At 33.6% G+C, this 20,429-nt stretch overlaps 1 protein-coding gene across 6 annotated transcripts in view; it reads left to right on the top strand.

Annotated features, from left to right (window-relative positions):
- Positions 1-20,429, top strand: part of EHBP1 (EH domain binding protein 1) — a 352,008-nt gene that overhangs the window by 295,621 nt on the left and 35,958 nt on the right. For 3 of the 6 annotated variants that reach the window (XM_069583030.1, XM_069583029.1, XM_069583034.1), the window contains 5 exons: positions 3,238-3,345; positions 6,371-6,495; positions 8,876-9,014; positions 9,209-9,315; positions 11,951-12,074. In XM_069583030.1, the coding sequence (XP_069439131.1) occupies positions 3,238-3,345; positions 6,371-6,495; positions 8,876-9,014; positions 9,209-9,315; positions 11,951-12,074 (603 nt within the window). The remainder of the gene's footprint in view (positions 1-3,237; positions 3,346-6,370; positions 6,496-8,875; positions 9,015-9,208; positions 9,316-11,950; positions 12,075-20,429) is intronic. The other 3 variants (XM_069583033.1, XM_069583031.1, XM_069583032.1) reach the window with 1 other exon arrangement.

Here is a 20,429-nt window from a genome sequence, read left to right as displayed (position 1 = left end):
TTAAGAAATATGTAACAATAACTGTTGAAAAAAAAATCAAGTGTTCATTGTAAAACTGAAGTCGTGAATGGAAAGAAAGTGGAAATCTATTCTTAAGAAAACCTGATCATTAGAGGAGATCAAGTTTTACTCTTCCCCTTCCCAAATAGTAATCCTTTTATCTAAGGTTAACAATACATTTAAAAACTTTTGAGTTAGCCTATTCAGCATTACTGGTGAGGGGTAGTATGGGTAGAGATTTCATTTAGCCAGGAAATAAAATGAATGGCACCTGTTTAACATCACACATTATCCTGGCATGTGTAAAGGAGTAAAGACTAACCCACTGCATAACCCCAGGACCTGAAGTACCCATATCCAACCACTGTTCCAGACTTAGCTTCTTTTCATAACAATGCCATCCTTCTAGTCCCTCTGTCTGGAGAGTCAGTGTTGACATCTGTCTCACTCTTCCTCTCATCAGTATCCCTCCCAACTACCCATTATCCAGCTGGTTTTCAAGTCATACCCACTCCCAATTATTTTATGATATATTAAGCCCTCCATACTACTTGCCTGGAGGTTATAAGAGTCTCCAACATGGATTTCCTGCCTCCACCCTTTCTTTTCTAGAGTCCATCGTCTTACTCAGTGATCTCAAACGAAGGGTGATGTCACATGGCTAGTATACTCCTGTGTGCAATCCCTGAACCACTTTTTCTTTCACATATGAAGACATGTCAGAACGTAAGCAAGAGTAATATTTTAGGAATAATATTGGAGATACTTTAATTCATAAAACATAAGCTTCAGTACTTTTATAGTAATTATACATATTTCACAACTGATTACCATAAAACACTGTGGTAGAAAACTGCTTATATAAATTGTTCTCAACTTAAACAACACATTGCCCATCATGTCTGACCAGCAAACCAGTGTCCCTCTGTTCCTACCAAGTAAAATCTTTTTACCTTTTAAGTCTTACTTCCCATTATTTCACTTTAAGTATGCTTGAGCCAAATAGGACTTTACACCATTTTTTGAACATAATGTACACTTTCGTGCTCTCATGCCACTAAACCTCTTCCCTCAATTGTACTTTTTGAAATTCTGTACATTTCTGAAGACTCAATTTAAAGGTTAGTGCTTCCAAAAAATAGTTCCTTGTGCTACTGGCAAAAGAATAATCTTCTCATCCTTTGAATTTGCTCTTTATCTAATTTTTACTTCATAACACTTAACTGTCCTACATGGTATTATAGTCATTTGTATATATAACTTCTGGTCCCTGGGTTGGGAAGATCCCCTGGAGAAGGGATAGGCTACCCACTCCAGTATTCTTGTGCTTCTCTGGTGGCTCAGATGCTAAAGAATCTGCCCACAGTACGGGAGACCTGTGTTCAATCCCTCGGTTGGGAAGATCCCCCTGGAGAAGGGAATGGCTACCTAGTCCAGTGTTCTTGCCTGGATAATTCCAGGGACAGAGGAGCCTGGCAGGCTACAATCCATGGGGTCGCAAAGAGTCGGACATGACTGAGTGACCTTCACTTATATGTAACTTTAAGGTGGAATAAATGTCTTAAAACTTGGTATCTTATGAAACCTGATATCTCTTCAACATCTAGCAGTGTTTTGTAAATTGCAGTTTCAGTATACAATAAAAGTTTCTTGAATAAGTAAATGAATGAATGTTGAATTTTGTGCTTTCACTCTAGATTAATTATGGACAGTAGAAATCAATAGGGGCTGGTTGCGGGAACAAAATGCCATACTCTAAAATCTATTGATTGTAAACTCTCTAATAGGAGGAAGTGTTCTGAATACTTCCTTGGTACTCAGGAAATATTTGTTCATTCATTTCCCTTTACTACAGAACTATTTAGAGAAGAATTTTTGAGAACAATGAAGATGATGGTGCTGACTTTTATGAAATTAGTCAAATAGTTGTACTAAGCACAGTCAATTAGAAAAGCTCTCTCAACTAATTGTACTTAAATAATATAGCCAAGTATAATACCTTAATGTTTTGAAAGCATTTAGCAATATTTTCCCTTGCGGGTATTTCTCATTCTTTTTCTCTCTGTTGTATTCTTCTAAATGGCTTCCATTAGGAAGTCTTCAATAAATGTAAACTATTATTATTAATATTAATGCTCACAGTAAATATTTACTTGGGAAGCCCAAAATCAAACACACACTGTACAGGGAAAAGGACAAATATTGAAGGTTTAAGCCAAAGTTATAGAATTTAGAATTTCTCAATTGCAATAACCTTTGGAACATCTCATTATTAATAAAAGTTGCCCTATGAAAAATAAACTGTAGAATAGTAGGGATATTCTTCAACTCCCAGGGCTAGACAGATATCTCTCCAAAAGGTACATTGCCTGTCAGTAGCAGAATTTAAAGCTTAGCTTCTAATATACAGATCTACTGCTATGCCTTTTTCAATAGATAATGTTGAAAATTACTTAACCAACTTATCATTAGGATTTAAAAAGGAGAAATATGTAATATAAATCTTTTTAAAAGATATCATTAATTAATTATGACCTATAATACATTTTGTTAAATGTATAAAAAAATAGCATAAGGCTACCTCATTCCCATGTACTTAATTTTGAGTAATAACAGTGTTTTCCCAGCTTTATGTCTTCCACGATGTACTGTCTTAATTGTTTCTGAACTTTCTTTTGTATAAAGGTACTGTCTATTCTCATCTCAATGTTTGTTCTTAATTTGTCTATAATGCTTTCACTCATATTTCATTAATAGTACAAAAGCATTTAAGTCTTCATGCAGATAATTTAAAAATAGCTACAAGTTTATAAAGAATGATTTGTTTCTTTATATATTTATTTCTAGTAAATGATAAAATATGAAATTTTTGGTGACTTTCTTATTTGATGACTTTTTTATCGAACCAACTTTATTTTTATTTACTGTTGTTAGAAATTAGCAGATTACATTTTAAAATATAGGGATTCAGTGAGCTCAATAATTCAGAGACAGCATGTGGCAAATTGTCAAAATCTTTGCATCTGCTTTGATGTGACAATTCATCTTTGACATGGAAATGTAAAATATAAATGTTAATCCAATAATGAAAAGTTGACTTAAAACTGATTTCTTAACTTGCTTGTCTGTGTCAGACCTGAATTTGAACTGTCATTAAAATACTGATTTTTCTTTCCTATATAAAATAGAAATAATATACTAATAATATACTAACATTATTGCTACATGTTCCTACAGATGAAAATGATAATGTTGAGATAAATACTAACGAGGAGATTCCTGAAGGCTTTGTTGTAGGAGGTGGAGATGAACTTACTAACTTAGAAAGTGACCTTGATACTCCCGGTAATTTCAAATTATAAATACTTTGTGTCCTGCTGCATGGCAAACTCTTCTGTTACATTTTTATTATTATCTCACCAATAATGATAGTACATTCTTTTGGTAGTTTTGTTACATCTTATGCCCTCACAAATCATTTAGCTAACTCCACCTTCCATCAGTTTTATATTATTATTTTGTTTTAGGCTTAATGTTAAAATTAGCAGTAATAGTAAAATGGCAAATTTTAGTTTTTCTCTTATTACTAGGATTTTCACTTTGATATTTTATGGGACAATTTGTAGACTTTCTGTGATTGGTTCCCTTATTTTGTTGTGATGTTCTAAGATACAGATGAAGCATTGGAATGCTTCAAATTGTAATGTAAACCATAGATCAGATTTCCTGATTTGGTTTGAAATTGGTAGTCTTAGTAGGAATATTATTTTGTAAATTTTGTGCTTACTTTAAGTATTTAAATATTACTACTAATACATTATTTTATGCATGCTTAATGATTACAGTAAAACTCTTTGAAAACTGCTTATATAGATTACAATTAAATTAATCTCCTGTTGTATATCAGTAGATATCATACCAGTAATCACATTTGCAATTGAACTTCTGAGTTCTCCTATAAAATATGAAGATAATTGCTTGTGGTTTAATAGATGAGTGTTGCATATGCATTGCCTTTGTAAGTCAGCAGCAGGTAGCTTTGTAAACATGAGGGGTTCCATAAATGCTTATTAAATTGAATTCTTATAGCAGTAAAATGTCTGGCAATTACAGGTCAGAAAGTGAAATCCCTAATGTTTGTCTTTTCCTGTGAAAAGCTACAGGGAGGAAGAGACTCTTTTCTTCCCAGCCATGGCATGTCCCTGCAATGCTAACCTGCTTTGTTTCTTCCCTGTTTGAAATCATGCTGTTATTTCTGCAAAAAACAGTCAACCAGAGTCTTCCTAACTATGGAGAGCAGCCCGCCACCCCCCACCCCACCCCCACCCCCGCCAAAATCTGTGTCTCTTGTCAGTAGTTCCTTCATGGCTTAGTATTAAATAATACTTTACTAGATACAGGGCAGTATACTTATAATTATTCAAGTACAGGAGAATGCTGATATTTAAGGAAATTTTAAAAAATTTTAACCCAAAATTAGGACTGCCTTTTACTTCTTTCGGTTTGAAATACCTACTCACCCTCTCACCACAGCCACCATCAAAGTCTTTTAGAAATCGGTATCATCTCTTTACCGCTGAGGGCACCTATAAACTGAGAATTAAAGCTTTAACATTCAATTCATGGAAGTATAAAATCAGTGACATTAGTGGTACATATTTCCTGATTTAATAGTAGATTATGAAGATGGGAGAAATTAACCCTTTTTTGCATAAAGTAAGGAGAATTTTTTAGCTTTAGTTACAGCAACTTTGTGAGATATTTTAGTGTATTTAAAGGCTGACTAATGTTAAGGCCTAATAGGCTTGACTTTTATCCTTTTTAAAAACACTCTTCCTACTTTTTTGTATACCAAAAAAGAAAACACATCTCAGTCTTCCTGTTTTTTGGAGTTAACTAATACATTGTTTACAGTTCTCAAGCATGCCAAGTGCTGGCATGTACATAGGACAGATTTCCAATTCAGACTATGGTTTATTTCATGGCAATAAGAAATAGGAATGAAAAAAAAAAGAAATAGGAATGCAAACTGGAATCTGAAAACACGTAGCATACATAATGATTTTTATCCTTGCTTCATTTTTCCCAAAATTCTTTTTTTATATGTATATAAAAGTCATAATGTTTTAATAATAAATTATTTAATCTTTATCTTGATTTGACCACAGTTCATCAGATATTGTTTTAAAAAGAAGCCTGGCAATATAAACTGACCAATTTGCATGAAAGTAATGATAATAGCATTTATTAAGAGTCTTATAATTAGAAAACTTATTAATCTTTATGAAAAATATCATTCACCAAATGGTCAGCATGTCTTTTATAATCATTTTATTAAAGAGTTGCTTTGAGTGAATTTTTTAAATGGAATTGTTTCCATTTGCTTCTGAACTATTTTATTAAATAAAGACTAATTTACTTGCTAAAAATAATTTGAAATTATTTATTTTTAAAGTTATAGCCATTTTTTATTTTAAATTTCTCTCCATATTTTATACATTGCAAAATACAATAATCTTTATTTCTGCCCTCTAATTAGAAGTTATTTGTGAACATATACCCTATTTCAATGCTGGGTATATATGTACACACATAAACATTGGATTCTAACAGTATATACATGACTATCTAAGATAATGTTAAGAGCATAATATGGCATTTTATGTCTAAATTTAATATACTAGAAGAATTGAAATTACAAAATAATATAATTTAGAATCAAATGCATTACCTCTTTTAAATACCGACTTTTTAATACCTTCTTTTATTATGTACAACCTATAAAGTTGCTAATATAAATATATGCATTAAATATGGGCTGAGGTTTTAAGGTAAGCATAGCTGCTATTAACCATAGAATGACTAAATGGTCTTTAGGCATGTTGACTATATTCTTTATGGGGACTGATTTTGGGGAAAAGCACATATATATGCTAAGAGACTAGATTTTATTTATTCTCACCACAAAAAAAAAATAATAATTTTGAGACATGGTAGAATTGTTGACTAATGCTGTGATGGTAATCATATTGCAATATATGAATGTATCAAATCATCACATTGTACACCTTAAACTTACACAATGTTATATATCAATTTTTGAAAAAGGGATATAGTCAATATCCCTAAAGACTACTTAGTTATACTATAGTTACAGTATAGTAATTATAGTTATATAGTATGTAATATTGTTTATAGTAGATATATAGATGCAGAGTTATGCATATGTTTGGTCTTATATGTTATTTCACAACTCTAATGTCCTCTCTTTTTTAAAATATAGTAATATTTTTATGATGTCCTTTAAATTGATAGCTACACATCTAAATGTAGTTCACACAGTTATTCATAATGTTTACATATTTAACAGAACAAGACACTAAGTTGGCAGACTTGAAGCTGAAGAAACTCCTGGACACTCAGCCACAGGTGGCAAATTCACTTTCCAGCACTGCTCAGAAAGCTGTTAATGAAAGTCCAGAGCAAGACATTAAGGTAAATCTTACTTAAAATATTTCACTTGGTATCTGTGTATTCGAATTTCCACTGGTACTTTATAATCCTAAAGTCAGTTTCTTACCAAATTATTCACATTAAGATTAAGATATAAGAATTTTTATTAAATAGCTGATAAATTGAATGCCAGTATGATAATCAGTATGCATATACAGTTTTTCAGAGAAACTACTACTTTAAGTTGATATGTAAGTAAAAGTAAAAGCTGTTCTTGACTTCTATATGCATCTGTATTTTGCTAATGAGAACATTGTTAAGAGAATTCTAGCATATTCTGTCATCTGCAGCCTCTGACCTGTTAAGATGGATTAATATCTGAAGATGGTATGTGATTGAATATAAATTTTGAAGATACTTGCATGTGCTTTGTGCCAGTATAAATCTTACCTTGTGTAAGATTTTAGCCAGAATGACACATTGTAAGATGATGATAATGATGATTTGTAGTATTTATATTATCCCCTCTCAAGCTGTCCCCCCTTTTCCTTGCACTGTATCATTAATATTTCTGTAGCTTTAGGGCACTTCTAGTCTTGTATAACTTTTCACCCACCTGCGGACTGTGGGGACTGCCCTGCTGACTGAAAGGATTTCCTTTCCCTGACACAGAGATGCTTTGAAGTCCCAAAACAATGACTTTCATTGCTTTTCCCTTATACTGTCGGTTTCTATAAATTGGTGATGAAAGTGTGTGGCAGCACCAGAGGACTTTTGGTCTCTATCTTTGAACAAAAGGAAGCCTGGATCAGGTCTGATTTTTTGCGTTCAATTTAGCTTTCTGCACTGGATTTAATGCAGAATGAAGCTGGCCTAAGAATAATACAATGGATTGAAAAGGCTAACTGAATTAGTGGGTTTAGAGGAATACATTTGTAAAGTGGCAGAAGTCCCTAGTCATAAAAAGGTTTCTTAAGATGGGATTTGCTAGCTAATCACACTGATATTTTAGCATGTTGCCAGGCCTCAAAAAATTTAGCTGTGTTTGTTTATTTTGGTAAAGACTTGAGTTTTACACTATTGGGCAGTTATTATGATACAGCAGTAGAACACACACTTTTCTTAAACAAATAAAAGCCATAATTGTTTCTATCCTAGCTACATAGGTAGTATATTGTAAGCATGATACTAATGTAAATATATAACTTAAAAAAATGAAACAGATATTTTCATTCTTAAGGTTTAATTATCTAAATAGATGCAGATGGTTTTGCTTTCCAAAAAGCCCTTAAATGTAGTTATTTTCAAACTTATTCCAACAAAAGGTGTGCTTTAAACAGCTTGTCTTTGTATGGATCTTTTTAGTTAAGATTTTTTTAAATGATGCTTATAAAAAACATATAGTCCATCTGTTCCCTTGAAGCTTTCAGCATTGATTTGGGGTTTTATTTTTTTTAATAAAATGCAGTTTACACGTTTATAAATGAGGCATTTTGTGTTTGTGGAAAAGGATAAACTGTTACCTTCCCTTGAGGATTCTGTATCCCAGGCCTCCTTGAGGCTAGAGAATAGGCCATTGGAGGACTCCCTCATTACTGATTGTCTCAATGCAGAGGAAGGGCAAAGTCTTGGTAGCTTTTGATAACCAGTTTCAGCATTCAGCAGGCTTAGCTATTAGTCATGCATCTTAGCCTTTCCCTATTTACTTTCAAAACACTTAATAAAAATAATAAAAGATTAGGTATAAAATGAAATATTTGTTTGGTACACAGCACCTCGGTATCTGCAGCTTCCACACACTGCAATGGTTCAGTCTTCTGGGATATTTCTTGTTGATAGAACCATTTGAATTTGTTACCAGTATTAACATAGGAAGCTCTGGAAAAGATAATTGTAGTTTCCTTAGCTGTAAAGGGCTTACTTACAAATCTGGCTTTGGAAAGTTATAGCTGATGAAATGCAGTTCAGTGGGGTAGTATTATAATCCTACCTTTTAGCCTTCATCCAGCATTAGTGGTTTATCTCAATGGGCATAAAATTAGAAACTAGTTCTTGTCATACAAGTCTGTGAGACTGTACAAACCAATGGGGCAGAATAGTGAGGCTGTGGGGTGGGTCCCGGTAGACAGAGGTAATGTGGCATTCAAATGATGCATATCATCAGGAGAAGACAGGGAGGTTTACAGTATCTAATGAATCAAAGTTATCAAGGATGAGTCTCTGTTTAAACCCTGTCTCCCAAAGGTTTTGGTTACAGGCAACAGACCTTGTAGTTGCGCTGTTTAGAACTCTTTACAATCCTTTTTTTTTCCAATATATTTCCAAATTGAAATTATCTTAAATCAGTAAAAGTTGTTTACTAATGTGTAATCTCACATTTATAAAAAGATCAGGACTCTAAACACATTTGTTTTGCTTTTAGAATGGCACAGAGGATCTTAGGACTGAGCGATTACAAAAAGCAACAGAACGGTTTAGAAATCCTGTTGTGTTCAGCAAGGATGCTACAGTCAAAAAGACTCAACTTCAGTCTTTCAGTCAATATGTTGAGAACAGACCAGGTAAGAACACTTTTTTAGATGTTTTCCCATCTTATAATTTAACAGTATTTAGCTGTGTGTGTGTGTATGTATATATATATATATATATATATATATATATATATATATATATATGCTGATAATGTAAATCCACATTTTAATACACAACTATCAAGCTTTATAATAATTTTACATGTCTTTCCCTTTTTTTTAAGAGATGAAAAGGCAGAGATCAATACAAGAAGATACAAAGAAAGGAAATGAGGAGAAGGCAGCGATAACTGAAACTCAGAGGAAGCCATCAGAAGATGAAGTGCTTAATGTATATTAATTTTTTGTGTGGTTTCATGATTGCTGATAATTCCAAACTGTATGTGGAAATAGTGCCTTTATTTGTTAAAATGAGATGTTAGGTTTTTTAAGATGTCAATCTCCAGTGCATTCAAAGCAGAGTGAGAGGGGTGCACTGTTGAATTAGTCTGCAGTGTGGTGATAATTGTCAGATAAAAAAAAATGAATTTTTCAGAGTTCCACAGCCCCAGCTTCCTTGAGACATTTCCATCAGGGCACTTCCCATAAAGAGATTCCAGTATTGATCTACCAGGAGGATTTTAATTATTACAATAGCAGATACCGCAGAGCTGCAGTTAGAGGGAAAAGTCACATGAGACCTGCTAGAATTTCTCAGCCAACCCATTTTGTTGGCTTGGGTTAATGGGTGTTCAACCTTTCCATTATCCAGATCAGCCGTGAATTACTAGCTGAATGATGTTTGCATTAATATAATATATATGGTAATTTCTTCACTTAATTAACGGGGAGGTTCAGCTCAGTAGGGGTATGGGCTGATCATGTGTAAAATTGATTTGTGAGGGAAATATTTGATAGACCGCAGGGAGAAAGCTGCTTTTGATGGACAGCTGCGGGACAGAAGCAGGAAGAACAAGTTTTAACTTGAATTTTTGTCTGGAAGCATTGCTCTCTTTAATGGTGCTACTTTTTAAAATTATTATTATCTCCAGTTTGTGTAAATATTTTCGTTGTTTTTACTGTTAAAATTGTTTTTGCTGGATTTTAAAACCCTTGCAAATGTACTGAGAGTTACAAACTATGTTTTAGGGCTCTAAAAACTTCTCATTTTTAGGTTTTCATCCTTAAGTCATTTCACTAAAAGAATGTCTTAATACATAGAAGAGGTACCTCAGAAGAGGTACCTCGTATATCCTGATGAAATATTTAGTGTAATTTATAAGTTACAGAATATTTGAGTATACTGTATACTCCCACTATTTAAATCTGGCTATAAACTTAATGACTATTTTTAACTGAACTGGTGAGTAGAAGCAGTGAAGTTTATGTATTACTTATCACTTCCGTTTTCTTATATTTTTATTACTCTGGATGGGATTGAGAAAAGAAAAGTCCGTTTTCAAAATGCTCTAGTCTCTGGCAGATAGATACAAAAAGCATCCACCAAATTTTAGTTACCATTAGCATTTATTCTGTTCTTATAATTTTTGCTTTATTTCATATTGAGGTGAGAGAATATCCACTTTGTATGAATCTTGAAAAAATACAGTGACTTATTTGATCAGTCTATCCTGAGACATGATTTATCAGTTTCATGATTTTTAAAAAATATTTCAGTTTTCAGTTTGTCAGCTACCATAATCAGTTTAACAATAAGCTGGTTTAAATTGAGTTCACATTTACTAGTTCCAAAGATAAATAAGTTGTTCATGTGGTTAGACAGGTTTGTTGATTATGAGACTTCCAAAATATCCTATAATAACATAATTCTTGATTTAGTTTCTTGTTTAAGGAGTAATGAAAGATAATTCCTCGTGGCTTCTTAGAGATTAACATGCTCCTAGGTATGGAAGGGATTTGACAGAGGAAGGTTGCTCACATTAATTTCTCTGAATAAATGTTATAAGTGCTGATAGTAGTAGTGGCAGTGGTAAGAGTAATCACTTACGCAGTTCTTTAGTGTTTGTCAACTACTTAGGAAACTTACCCTAGAAATGCCACAAGATAAACATTCCAAAGGGAGCTGTAATTAATCAGTTTGGTACTATACCACAAATAACCCTGCCCCTAATGATTTAAATTTGTAATATGGAAATAAATATTAAAGTTTACTGGTACTTTATAATAGAACTGCTACTTCAAATAGAACTTCTAAGGATAATCTTTTTTTAACATGCATGGTTATAAAAAGTGAAATTTCAGATTAAAATCCAAATTTGGTTACATGGAAGATTAACCAAATCAATGTACTGGTAGCATTAGATCCAGTGTAGCAAGGTTTGAAACCACCTGTCAAGTTAGAATTCACAGTTACAATAATTAGTAATACATCAACACAGTGACATGTTAAAGTACAGAAGCCAGCTGGAGGGGAAATTGGAGATATTAGAAACTTCTCTTTCATCATTTTAAAAAATATTTTTAAAAATATAGTCACTATGAAAAGAAATGTATCTTTTTAATTTTATATTTCTGTAAGAACAAATCTGATATTCTTCCAGATAAATTCTTTAAGAATCAATTCCTTAGCTAAACTCCATTTTTGTATATTATACTTTTGAATTAAGGATGTTATAATTGTTTGTTTTGACAGCCACCAAGGGGAAAATTATCTGTCTTTGTCCACGCTTAATAACTGACTCAACTCTAGGAGAAATTTTTCTAACTCAGTGTTTTCTTTTTAAACCTGGGTGTTAAATTATAAATATAATACTAAACAGCTGAGGTTTTCTCTATTTACAAAAGTTTTGCTATATATAATACATATGAAAATGTTTTGAATCACAAGGCGTTGATTTTTGGTACTAAGGGTGATACTAAAGGCGTATTTGGTTCTCTAGGTAAGTGCTTTACTAAGTGTTTGCAGAAAGGAAAAAATGCAACTTACAAGTGATTTTTTTTTCCTTCCTGTTTGTTCTCGTTAACAGAAAGGGTTCAAAGACACCAGTCAGTATGTTGTAGGAGAATTGGCAGCACTAGAGAATGAGCAAAAGCAAATTGACACCCGTGCCGCGCTGGTGGAGAAGCGCCTTCGCTATCTCATGGACACAGGTATGGTGCCCAATTACACTGTAAACAGTTTTGGCAAATTGAGCGTTCACAAACTCTTATAGAGTTTTGGAAGTGTGAATCTTTGAAGCCTGAATGTTCAGCAGAACTGCCTTGAAAATAAAAAGGCTGCGATTTGCAGCCACCTCTCTGGGCCCTGGTGATAAGAGTGCCTTCATGGGAAGTGATAACTCGCCCTGATACCGTGTGAGCCAGCACTATTGAACAGTGTGCTCATCCATGCAGAGTTGGAATACACATCTGTGCCTCATTGATATGCCACTGCTTAAAAAAAAAGTAAGATCTTCACTGTTCTACTGATTCATTGGGAAAAAAAAAGATTTGGCCAGCTAAAGCCATGTACTGCATGAAACAGAGCACTATGCATAGGGGACGGCTCCATGGACTAGATCACTGAAATTTGAGAATACTATCTGGTTACTGATGCCCCACAATTTTTTTTTCAAGAGAACAGCTTTTTAAAAATCTGTAATACTTTGTGTCACAGTTGCATTTGAAAGGATTAAGGTATATAGGAAGGTTTGTAAAAATGGTTTAGAGCAGCAAGTTAGCTCCTAACCAGAGGATAGATTGGCATTTAATGCTGATTGCCAATGGTGATTGAATAGGTCTAAGTGTGCAGTAAGCTACTGTGGTGGGGTGCAGGAGGGGGGTACTGTGTATGTATTTTTAAGAAGTACATACGCATATGTTTCTTTAAAATGCTGCTCCTACAAAGGGGTAAAAATGGGAAATAAATTGAAATTCATACCAAAGTAAAAGTAAATTATGTTGTTAAAAAATGTCAAAATCTAAGTAGAAAATCTATTCCTCTAATTAATTGCTTTAATTTTATGTTAAATAGATTAGTAAATTACTAGTGGATTAGAATTGGAAAGCTTTCTTGAACTATTTCTTCTCTATCTGCCAAAGATGTGTTTGCAACTAATAAACTCCTTCAGAAATAATCACTTAAATGGGACATTTGAAAATTGCCTGCATTAGTGATAGAACACACTAGACTGTGAAGAGGCCTTTGGTTTTGTATGACCAGATTGGTTTCAAACTGTGTTCTGTGAAGACTTTAGGGCTTTTTTCATAAAAGAGCATTGTGTCACAAGAGAAAAGACTAGAAATTCTGTTTCCTTTCCTTCTTTCATGCTTGGAACCTGATTTATTGAGGGTTCTAATCAGAACAGACATTACCAGTGAAGCTTTGTAGTGGCCCTCGTCCCAACTATAAATCATTTATTATCTGAAACACGTCATGGACTACAGACTGACTCTAGAATCTCTTCAGGGTTTTATATTCCATGCTACACAGGACAGAATCTGGTCTAGACTGAATCTGCTAGACTTGATTCCCCAGCTTGATAAGCTACAAGAATTCTCCTGGATCGTATCAAACCTCCTCCAGCTCAAATAATGGTCACCAAGATTTGCCTAAAGCCTATTTAGCATCTGAATTAAAAGGTAAGGTGTTAGAAAGGGAAAGCATATATTTATCCTTTTCCTTTTGGATGTTCCAGTGCTTCTAACTTTTCATTTATTATAGAAGTTAGCACCTTTCTCTGATATGTTAGAGTTTTCATTTACTTTCTGAATCTCAGCCTTAGAATTAAGCAGAGCAGATAGTATCCATATTCTTCATTTACTTTCTGAATCTCAGCCTTAGAATTAAGCAGAACAGATAGTAATCATATACTTTACATGATAAAACTAAGGCTCAGATAGGGGAAATGGCTCATATAAGACGGCTTAATTACTAATGGCTGAGTTAGGGCCTGAACCCATTTGTAGGTTTTCTAGTTCTTGAGACAGTTCTCTTTCTCTCTCTCTCTTTTTTTAATAGCAAAAAAATACTTTATTAGCTATTTCAGTTTTTATATACTTGTGGATACTGACTATATACAGTTTTTAATTGTATTGATTTGAAATTCACATATAAAATTAACCATTTTAAAATGTACAGTTCTGTAGCATCTAGTACATTCACAGTGTTGTGCAATCACCACCACTATTTCCAGAGTTTTTCATCACCCTAAACAGAAACTGTGCTTATTAATTCCTCACTTCCTCCTCTCAGTCCCCTGGGACTCACTAATCTACTTTCTGTTTCTCTGAATTAGTTTTATTCTAGATATTTCATATAAGTGAAATCAAACTATAGTTATTCTTTTGTGTCTGACTTCTTTCAGTTACTATAATATTTTCAAGGTTCAACTATATTGTAAGATACCACTACTTAATACCTTTTTGTCAAAGTGAAAGTCACTCAGACTATACAGTCCATGGAATTCTGCAGGTCAGAATAGTGGAGTGGGTAGCCTTTCCTTTCTCCAGGGGATCTTCCCAACCCAGGTCTCCCGCATTGCAGGCAGATTCTTTACCAGCTGAGCCACAAGGGAAGCCCAAGAATACTAGAGTGGGTAGCCTAGCCCTTCTCCAGCGGATCTTCCCGACCCAGGAATCGAACTGGGGTCTCCTGCATTATAGGCGATTCTTTACCAACTGAGCTATCAGGGAAGCCCTGTTCTTGTTGTGGTTAAATAATATTCCATTGTATATATATGCCATATTTTGTATATTCATTCATCCATTGTTGGACATTTGGGTTGCTTCCACCTTCTGGCTACGATGAACATGGTCTCAAATCATCTCTTTGCATCTCTTCAGTTTGAGGGGTTGGAATTACTGAGTCATATGGTAATTCTCTATTTTTTATTAAGAAACTGTACTCAGTTTTAAAAGGGCTATGAAGTTTATTTAGAAGTTGCTTTGTGGAACTGAGGATACATTTTCCAAAACAAGCACTGTTATAAGCATCTACAGGCTAGACAAACCCACACAAATATATTAATTTAAAATATAAATATAATAATAATAGTTATTATTAGACCTGAGTCCTAGGTTCTTAAAGCTTGAGCAGCTCTGGGCTTTAAGCACCAACTCCTTTAACACTGAAGCTCTCGCATCTTGAGGAGGAGGAGGGTGGGGACTGGTTGGTGGCCCAGACTTCTGTGCATTTTTCCTTACTTGTTGGAAGAAGACTCTAGCAAAAAAGTAGCAAAGGATTGTAAGAGAGATCCTCAGTCAGTACTACAACAAGAGGGGGAGATAGCAGGGATGAGAATGGCCATGACATGGGAAAGGCTGGAAAGATGCCAACATTCATTTAGGGGAGAGGCATCAATAGTAGAGTCAACTCAGCTGTGGGGATTTATACGACTAGTTCCTTCTGAAATTGAGTAATCCTAAATCAGTGATAGTCTGAATATTAAATAACAATAGTATGTGAGAGATAGAGTGTGTGAGACTGTGTGTGTGTATGTGTGTATTTCTGCCATCCTATCTTAGGGTCTATAAAACCCTCATGCAAATGATGGAGAATTTTTTTCCATAAGCAATGTTTTGTGGGTTTTGTTTTTATTTTTATTTTGTAGTTATTGCAGAGGAGGAATTTTTAAATTTCTAGCACATAAAGTTTATAACAGTTAGTTCCTTGGGAACAGTAAAGCTTATTAGAAACATACATGTGTTCTAAGCTGATGTTTTATAAGTATAGGACTAAAGAATCTGAACCAGCAATATTGTTAGCTTTGCAAAAATGGAGTTTGAAATGGGAATGTTGATGAACCCTTTTACTAAAGTGCTACAGATAGTGTCACTCTAATGAATGGTTTTTCTTTCCCATTCCTAATCTGTTTTCATGTGATGGTTATCAAACTTTCTTACTGTAGGACAGTAGTGTTTTAAACTAATTAATAATTTGGGGGTATTAAATGACAATATTTTATTTATATTTTGAGTGTAAAAATTAAATATCTTGAGGGGGAAATTGCGATGAAATGGCATCTTCTGGCTTTCTAACCTTTAAGCACTGAAAAGTGATCATGATTACCTCCCTAAGTCCCTTGGCCACAAATACTGATTCTGTAGCTTTTTGTAGACTAACCACTACAAAAATCTAGCAACTGGCCATTTAAAAATATCAAATATACTCAGGGGAAAAAGAATGAAAAGAGATAACTTTTCTCTACATTCCTCAGAATGTTTCTTTACCTCAGCCTTTGAGGAATCAAATGTCGTAAATATTAAAGCTTCTTTAAAGCAGGAAATTGGGCCCACAAAAACATAAAAATGAAAATTTTGACTTGTTACTAGGAACCCTTCTCACTGAGTCTTCAGAATTACTCATTGTCTTTACCTAAAGATAACAATCATAGCCAGTATTTATTACATGCTTCTTATATATAAGTCTGGCTTTATGGAAAATGCTTGATGTATGTAACATTAAGGACAAGGAAATGTGTGTAACACATTATCTCTCACAATGGCCCTGTGGGATAGGTTCAATTTAATAACTGGGACTACAAATAATCACATTTTTAGGGAGGAAACTGAGGCTCAGAGAAGGTAATAACTTGCCTTCAAATGGTAGTGCCAGGAGTCCAACCCAATCTGAGGACTCTGGAGCCCAACCTCGAGACACCACATGACATGGTCTCTGCTTCACATCTCATCTTAGAAGTTAACTTCCAATTTTCCTGGAGTCTTATTACTAATTCTGTATACCCTTTTATCACCATTTCCTGATTTATAGTTAGCAATTCAGAAGAAACAGATCAGTATTCATTTAGCTTATGAAAAAAGTCACTTAACCAACTCATTTGGCCCATTAGAGACGTAGCACACTCATATACCTCTTAAAATTATTTCTCTTCCCTGGTCATCACCATGTAATGTACATGAAAATCAGGCTACAAAACATCCTCATTTGCAATAACCAAAGAGATGAAAACAAGCTTCCCTTCAAAAGGAACATCTAGCTCTTTGCTAATCTTTAGAAAGTTCTATACTTGAACATATTTAGACTTCAGAGAGTAGTTTTCAATCAGGCATCATCTGCTTATGAATACCTGAGGGTGGTGTTCTGAGGTGTGTTAAAAGTAAAAATAACTAAAACTTTAAGTGACTGACTTCTAAAATATTATAATTATTTTTATATTAGCAGCTTACAATCTATGACACTGGATATGTATGTACTTTCATATGTTAAAGCCTCTTAGTTTTACTCTTAAAAATGTGATCTAGATCTGTTTCAAATGAAATGTAATCTCAGCTATCTTTTTTTAAAAAAGGAATAGTTTATCAGTACCTTATAGAAAATTAGTGCTTCAGTGGCATGAATACTGGTTCAGTGTCCTGTCTCTTGAGTAGAGTCTAATAAATACTTGAAATTATTAGATTTCCAGAGGGTTTTATACTTCTGTTCCTGAAATACTGTATGTGATAATAAAAGAGTTTCTCTGTGGATGGGGAAGAAAAACAGTATGCGCAGAAGGTGTGAAAAAGAAAAGGCATTTGTGTGATCAAGGTATAGAGTAATATAATTTCAATCTCAATGATTTATTTTCCCTTCATAATGACCAACCTTAAATTATTACAAAGACAGAATTATCTTATTATGATAACAATGTACCTTCTATGTTACAAATAGTATATTCTATTAATAGATGGATTTTTGGATGCTGTGACTCATTGAGTAAGTGCAGATTTCAAAATATATCTCCCAAGTATTAAAAATCTTCCTTAGGGTCTTGTAACTATCTCATCCTATGTGTATCTCTTTTGGGTTCTTTTATCTGTATTTTCTCATTTCTAACCTAAGAAAAGCTTGCATTCTAACTTTTACTGTAATTATATATTTGGTCTACATTCTAAAAATATTTTTAATGATTAGCCGTAAGCTTCTAAGTTCAGTTAGATATAAATTTAGTTATTAATGGGCACTATTCACTATCCGAGCTCTGTAGATATCAGATAATGAGCATGTTTATGGTGCTATATAAGGATTAATTAAATAACAAAAACTCTATTGACCACCAATGGTAAATATAATTGAATTAGCAGAGCAGTAAAATAAGTGTAGACAAAATAAATATAGACAAGAGAATATGGGAAAGCATCTGTAATGTTTTAGATTAATAGGCATGCAGAATTCTTCACATTTTTTTATTACGTTGTCCCTAGATGAATTCAAAGTAATTGGGGTGGTTAATTTTATTTACACAGAGCCGTTCACAGCGCATTAAATAATAGAGATAATTGAACAAGAATTGTCAAGTGTGTACTGATATCAGACATATTACAGAAGGGAATGTGCATAAAACTTCATTTCTATGCAGCCATTGTTTATGGTAATTAAGTACACAGATTTATCCCTTGGTTGCCTTCCAAGCTTATGGCAACTGCTATTGTTGTGCTCCATTAATATGTAATCAGGAAATAGTTTAATTTTCTAATCTGCAGTTTGAGAATTCACTTTCTAACAACTCTTAATTACTGCATTGCCCTAATGATGCTCATGGTTATGAAAATTGAACCAATAAACTCAGTGGAAGAAGCCAGAGGGGATTATAATTCCAGAGGTGGTGCTTACTTAATAAACTTGTTATGCCTTCACCAGAGGGAGCTCAGTGTCCTTCAAAAGCATTTAATATTTTAGAATTTGCATCTCCACTGTGTAAGGAGTTAAAATATTTAGGAGGAGGTATTATTCTAAAATCTGTCAGTGAAAAATGAGATAATATTATATTGGTGCCTTTAAAGCATTTTAGTATTAAAATTAATTATTTAGGGAATAGGTCATGAAAGATGTACCTTTTTCAAATTTACTTTCTGCTATTTACTTTCCTAACTACCTTAATGCATAAAAGATATATGAGAGCTATCTATGAAGTATTTGAGTCGCTTTTTGTTTTGACTGATTATTCCACTTTTGACTCTATATGTAACTCCTCTTTTTCTCTCTTCTCTTTCTTCTTCTTCCCAACTGGCTAGATTTTAATGGCTCACAGAAATTTTGTTAGTCTTATTTTCTGAGAACAAAGATCTCATGGAAGTACAATTTCTTTTCACCATATCTTAAAGAAAAGAAGGATATATCATATATTATCAAGATAAGATATAATATGTAGGAAAGACTTCTTCCCTTTCATGATCTTTTTTCCCCACAATGTGGTCTCCCAAAACCAAGTAAGAGTGGTTGGTAACAGCACAGATTCTACTAAACATTTACCTATCAAGAACATGAAAATAATTTTTTTTGTTGACAAGAAAGAAGTAATTACTTTAACAGCTTCCAGCACAGACTGGCTTTCATTCTATAATGATAGAGAATAACTTCAGTAAGATATGAGAATTCGTGGATTTTTAATAGTTTGTGTTATTTTCAACCTAATAAAATTTATGTTATAAAATTAATGAAAATTTTTTTAGAATTAGGCTCCAATTCTTTATTTTCTTATATTTTCCATTTTCTTGACATCTATTATAATTTTATGATACATGGGTTAGAAGTCCCACTGATACTACTTTTGAAATTATAGATACACTATACTAACTGTAGATTCTCAAACTTCAGTATGTATTAGGTTCTCAGCATCTTCTTCCCCCATCAGCACATTCTGAGTTGGCACATGGGAGCTAGGATCTGATAATCTGCATTTTTATACTGTCTTCAATTCTAAAGCGGATGGTCCATAGATTTCTCCTTTGAGTATGCTACTTTAAGAACTGTACCTGCACTAGTAATTAGCACAGAAAACTATCCAATTCTGAATATGCTTTAATACATCCTCTATTCTTCTTCTTTTGTTCCTGTTATAAAACTCCTTCCAGATGGGTAGTTATCTGTTTTAATCTCTCAGTAATTCAAATTCAGCATGTCCTTTTTTCATGGAAGGAAATGGGTGGTATTAATTATTATGCATGGAATTTGCTAGTTTGAAGGAAACCTGGGTTGGTTTTGCCCATGCTGTAAATGTAGCTATTCTTTGTTATCTTCACTGAAGTCTGCAGTTGCAGAGAAAAGATGCCTGATGGCTATATTATCATGAAGCCAAATCCCCAGATATATTACACTTACTCCAAGAGGAGAATGTGACTGGCCTTCTGGATAGAACAGTATTGGCTGGCTTACTCAAGTGTTACCTTCCTGCCCAGGAAGCTGCCCAGGAGTTCTCTCAGGATCAGAATGCCAAATAAAGTTCAGAATTATTTTCCCAGAATTACTATTTTGAATCATAAATAACATGCTACCCATCACCTTAAAGAATAAGAATGTATGCATATCATTTGTAATTGTCCTCAAGGCTTATTTTTAAACTGAGTTAATCAAGCCTGTTTTCTGTTACTTTTTCTCTCTTGATTATAGAGCCACTCTAGGAACCAGGTCAAGGTTGTAGTTCACTGTTATTTGGCTTCATTAAAAGTTGGCTGCAGTTGGTACCAGTAGCGGGCTAGTTATAGCTGTTGTGACCAACCACATTATTATGTTCATTCCACATTTAAAAG

The sequence above is a fragment of the Ovis canadensis genome, chromosome 3 (genome assembly GCF_042477335.2).
Source record: "Ovis canadensis isolate MfBH-ARS-UI-01 breed Bighorn chromosome 3, ARS-UI_OviCan_v2, whole genome shotgun sequence".
NCBI classification, from domain to species: domain Eukaryota; kingdom Metazoa; phylum Chordata; class Mammalia; order Artiodactyla; family Bovidae; genus Ovis; species Ovis canadensis.
This window is presented reverse-complemented; position numbering and strand designations above follow the sequence as displayed.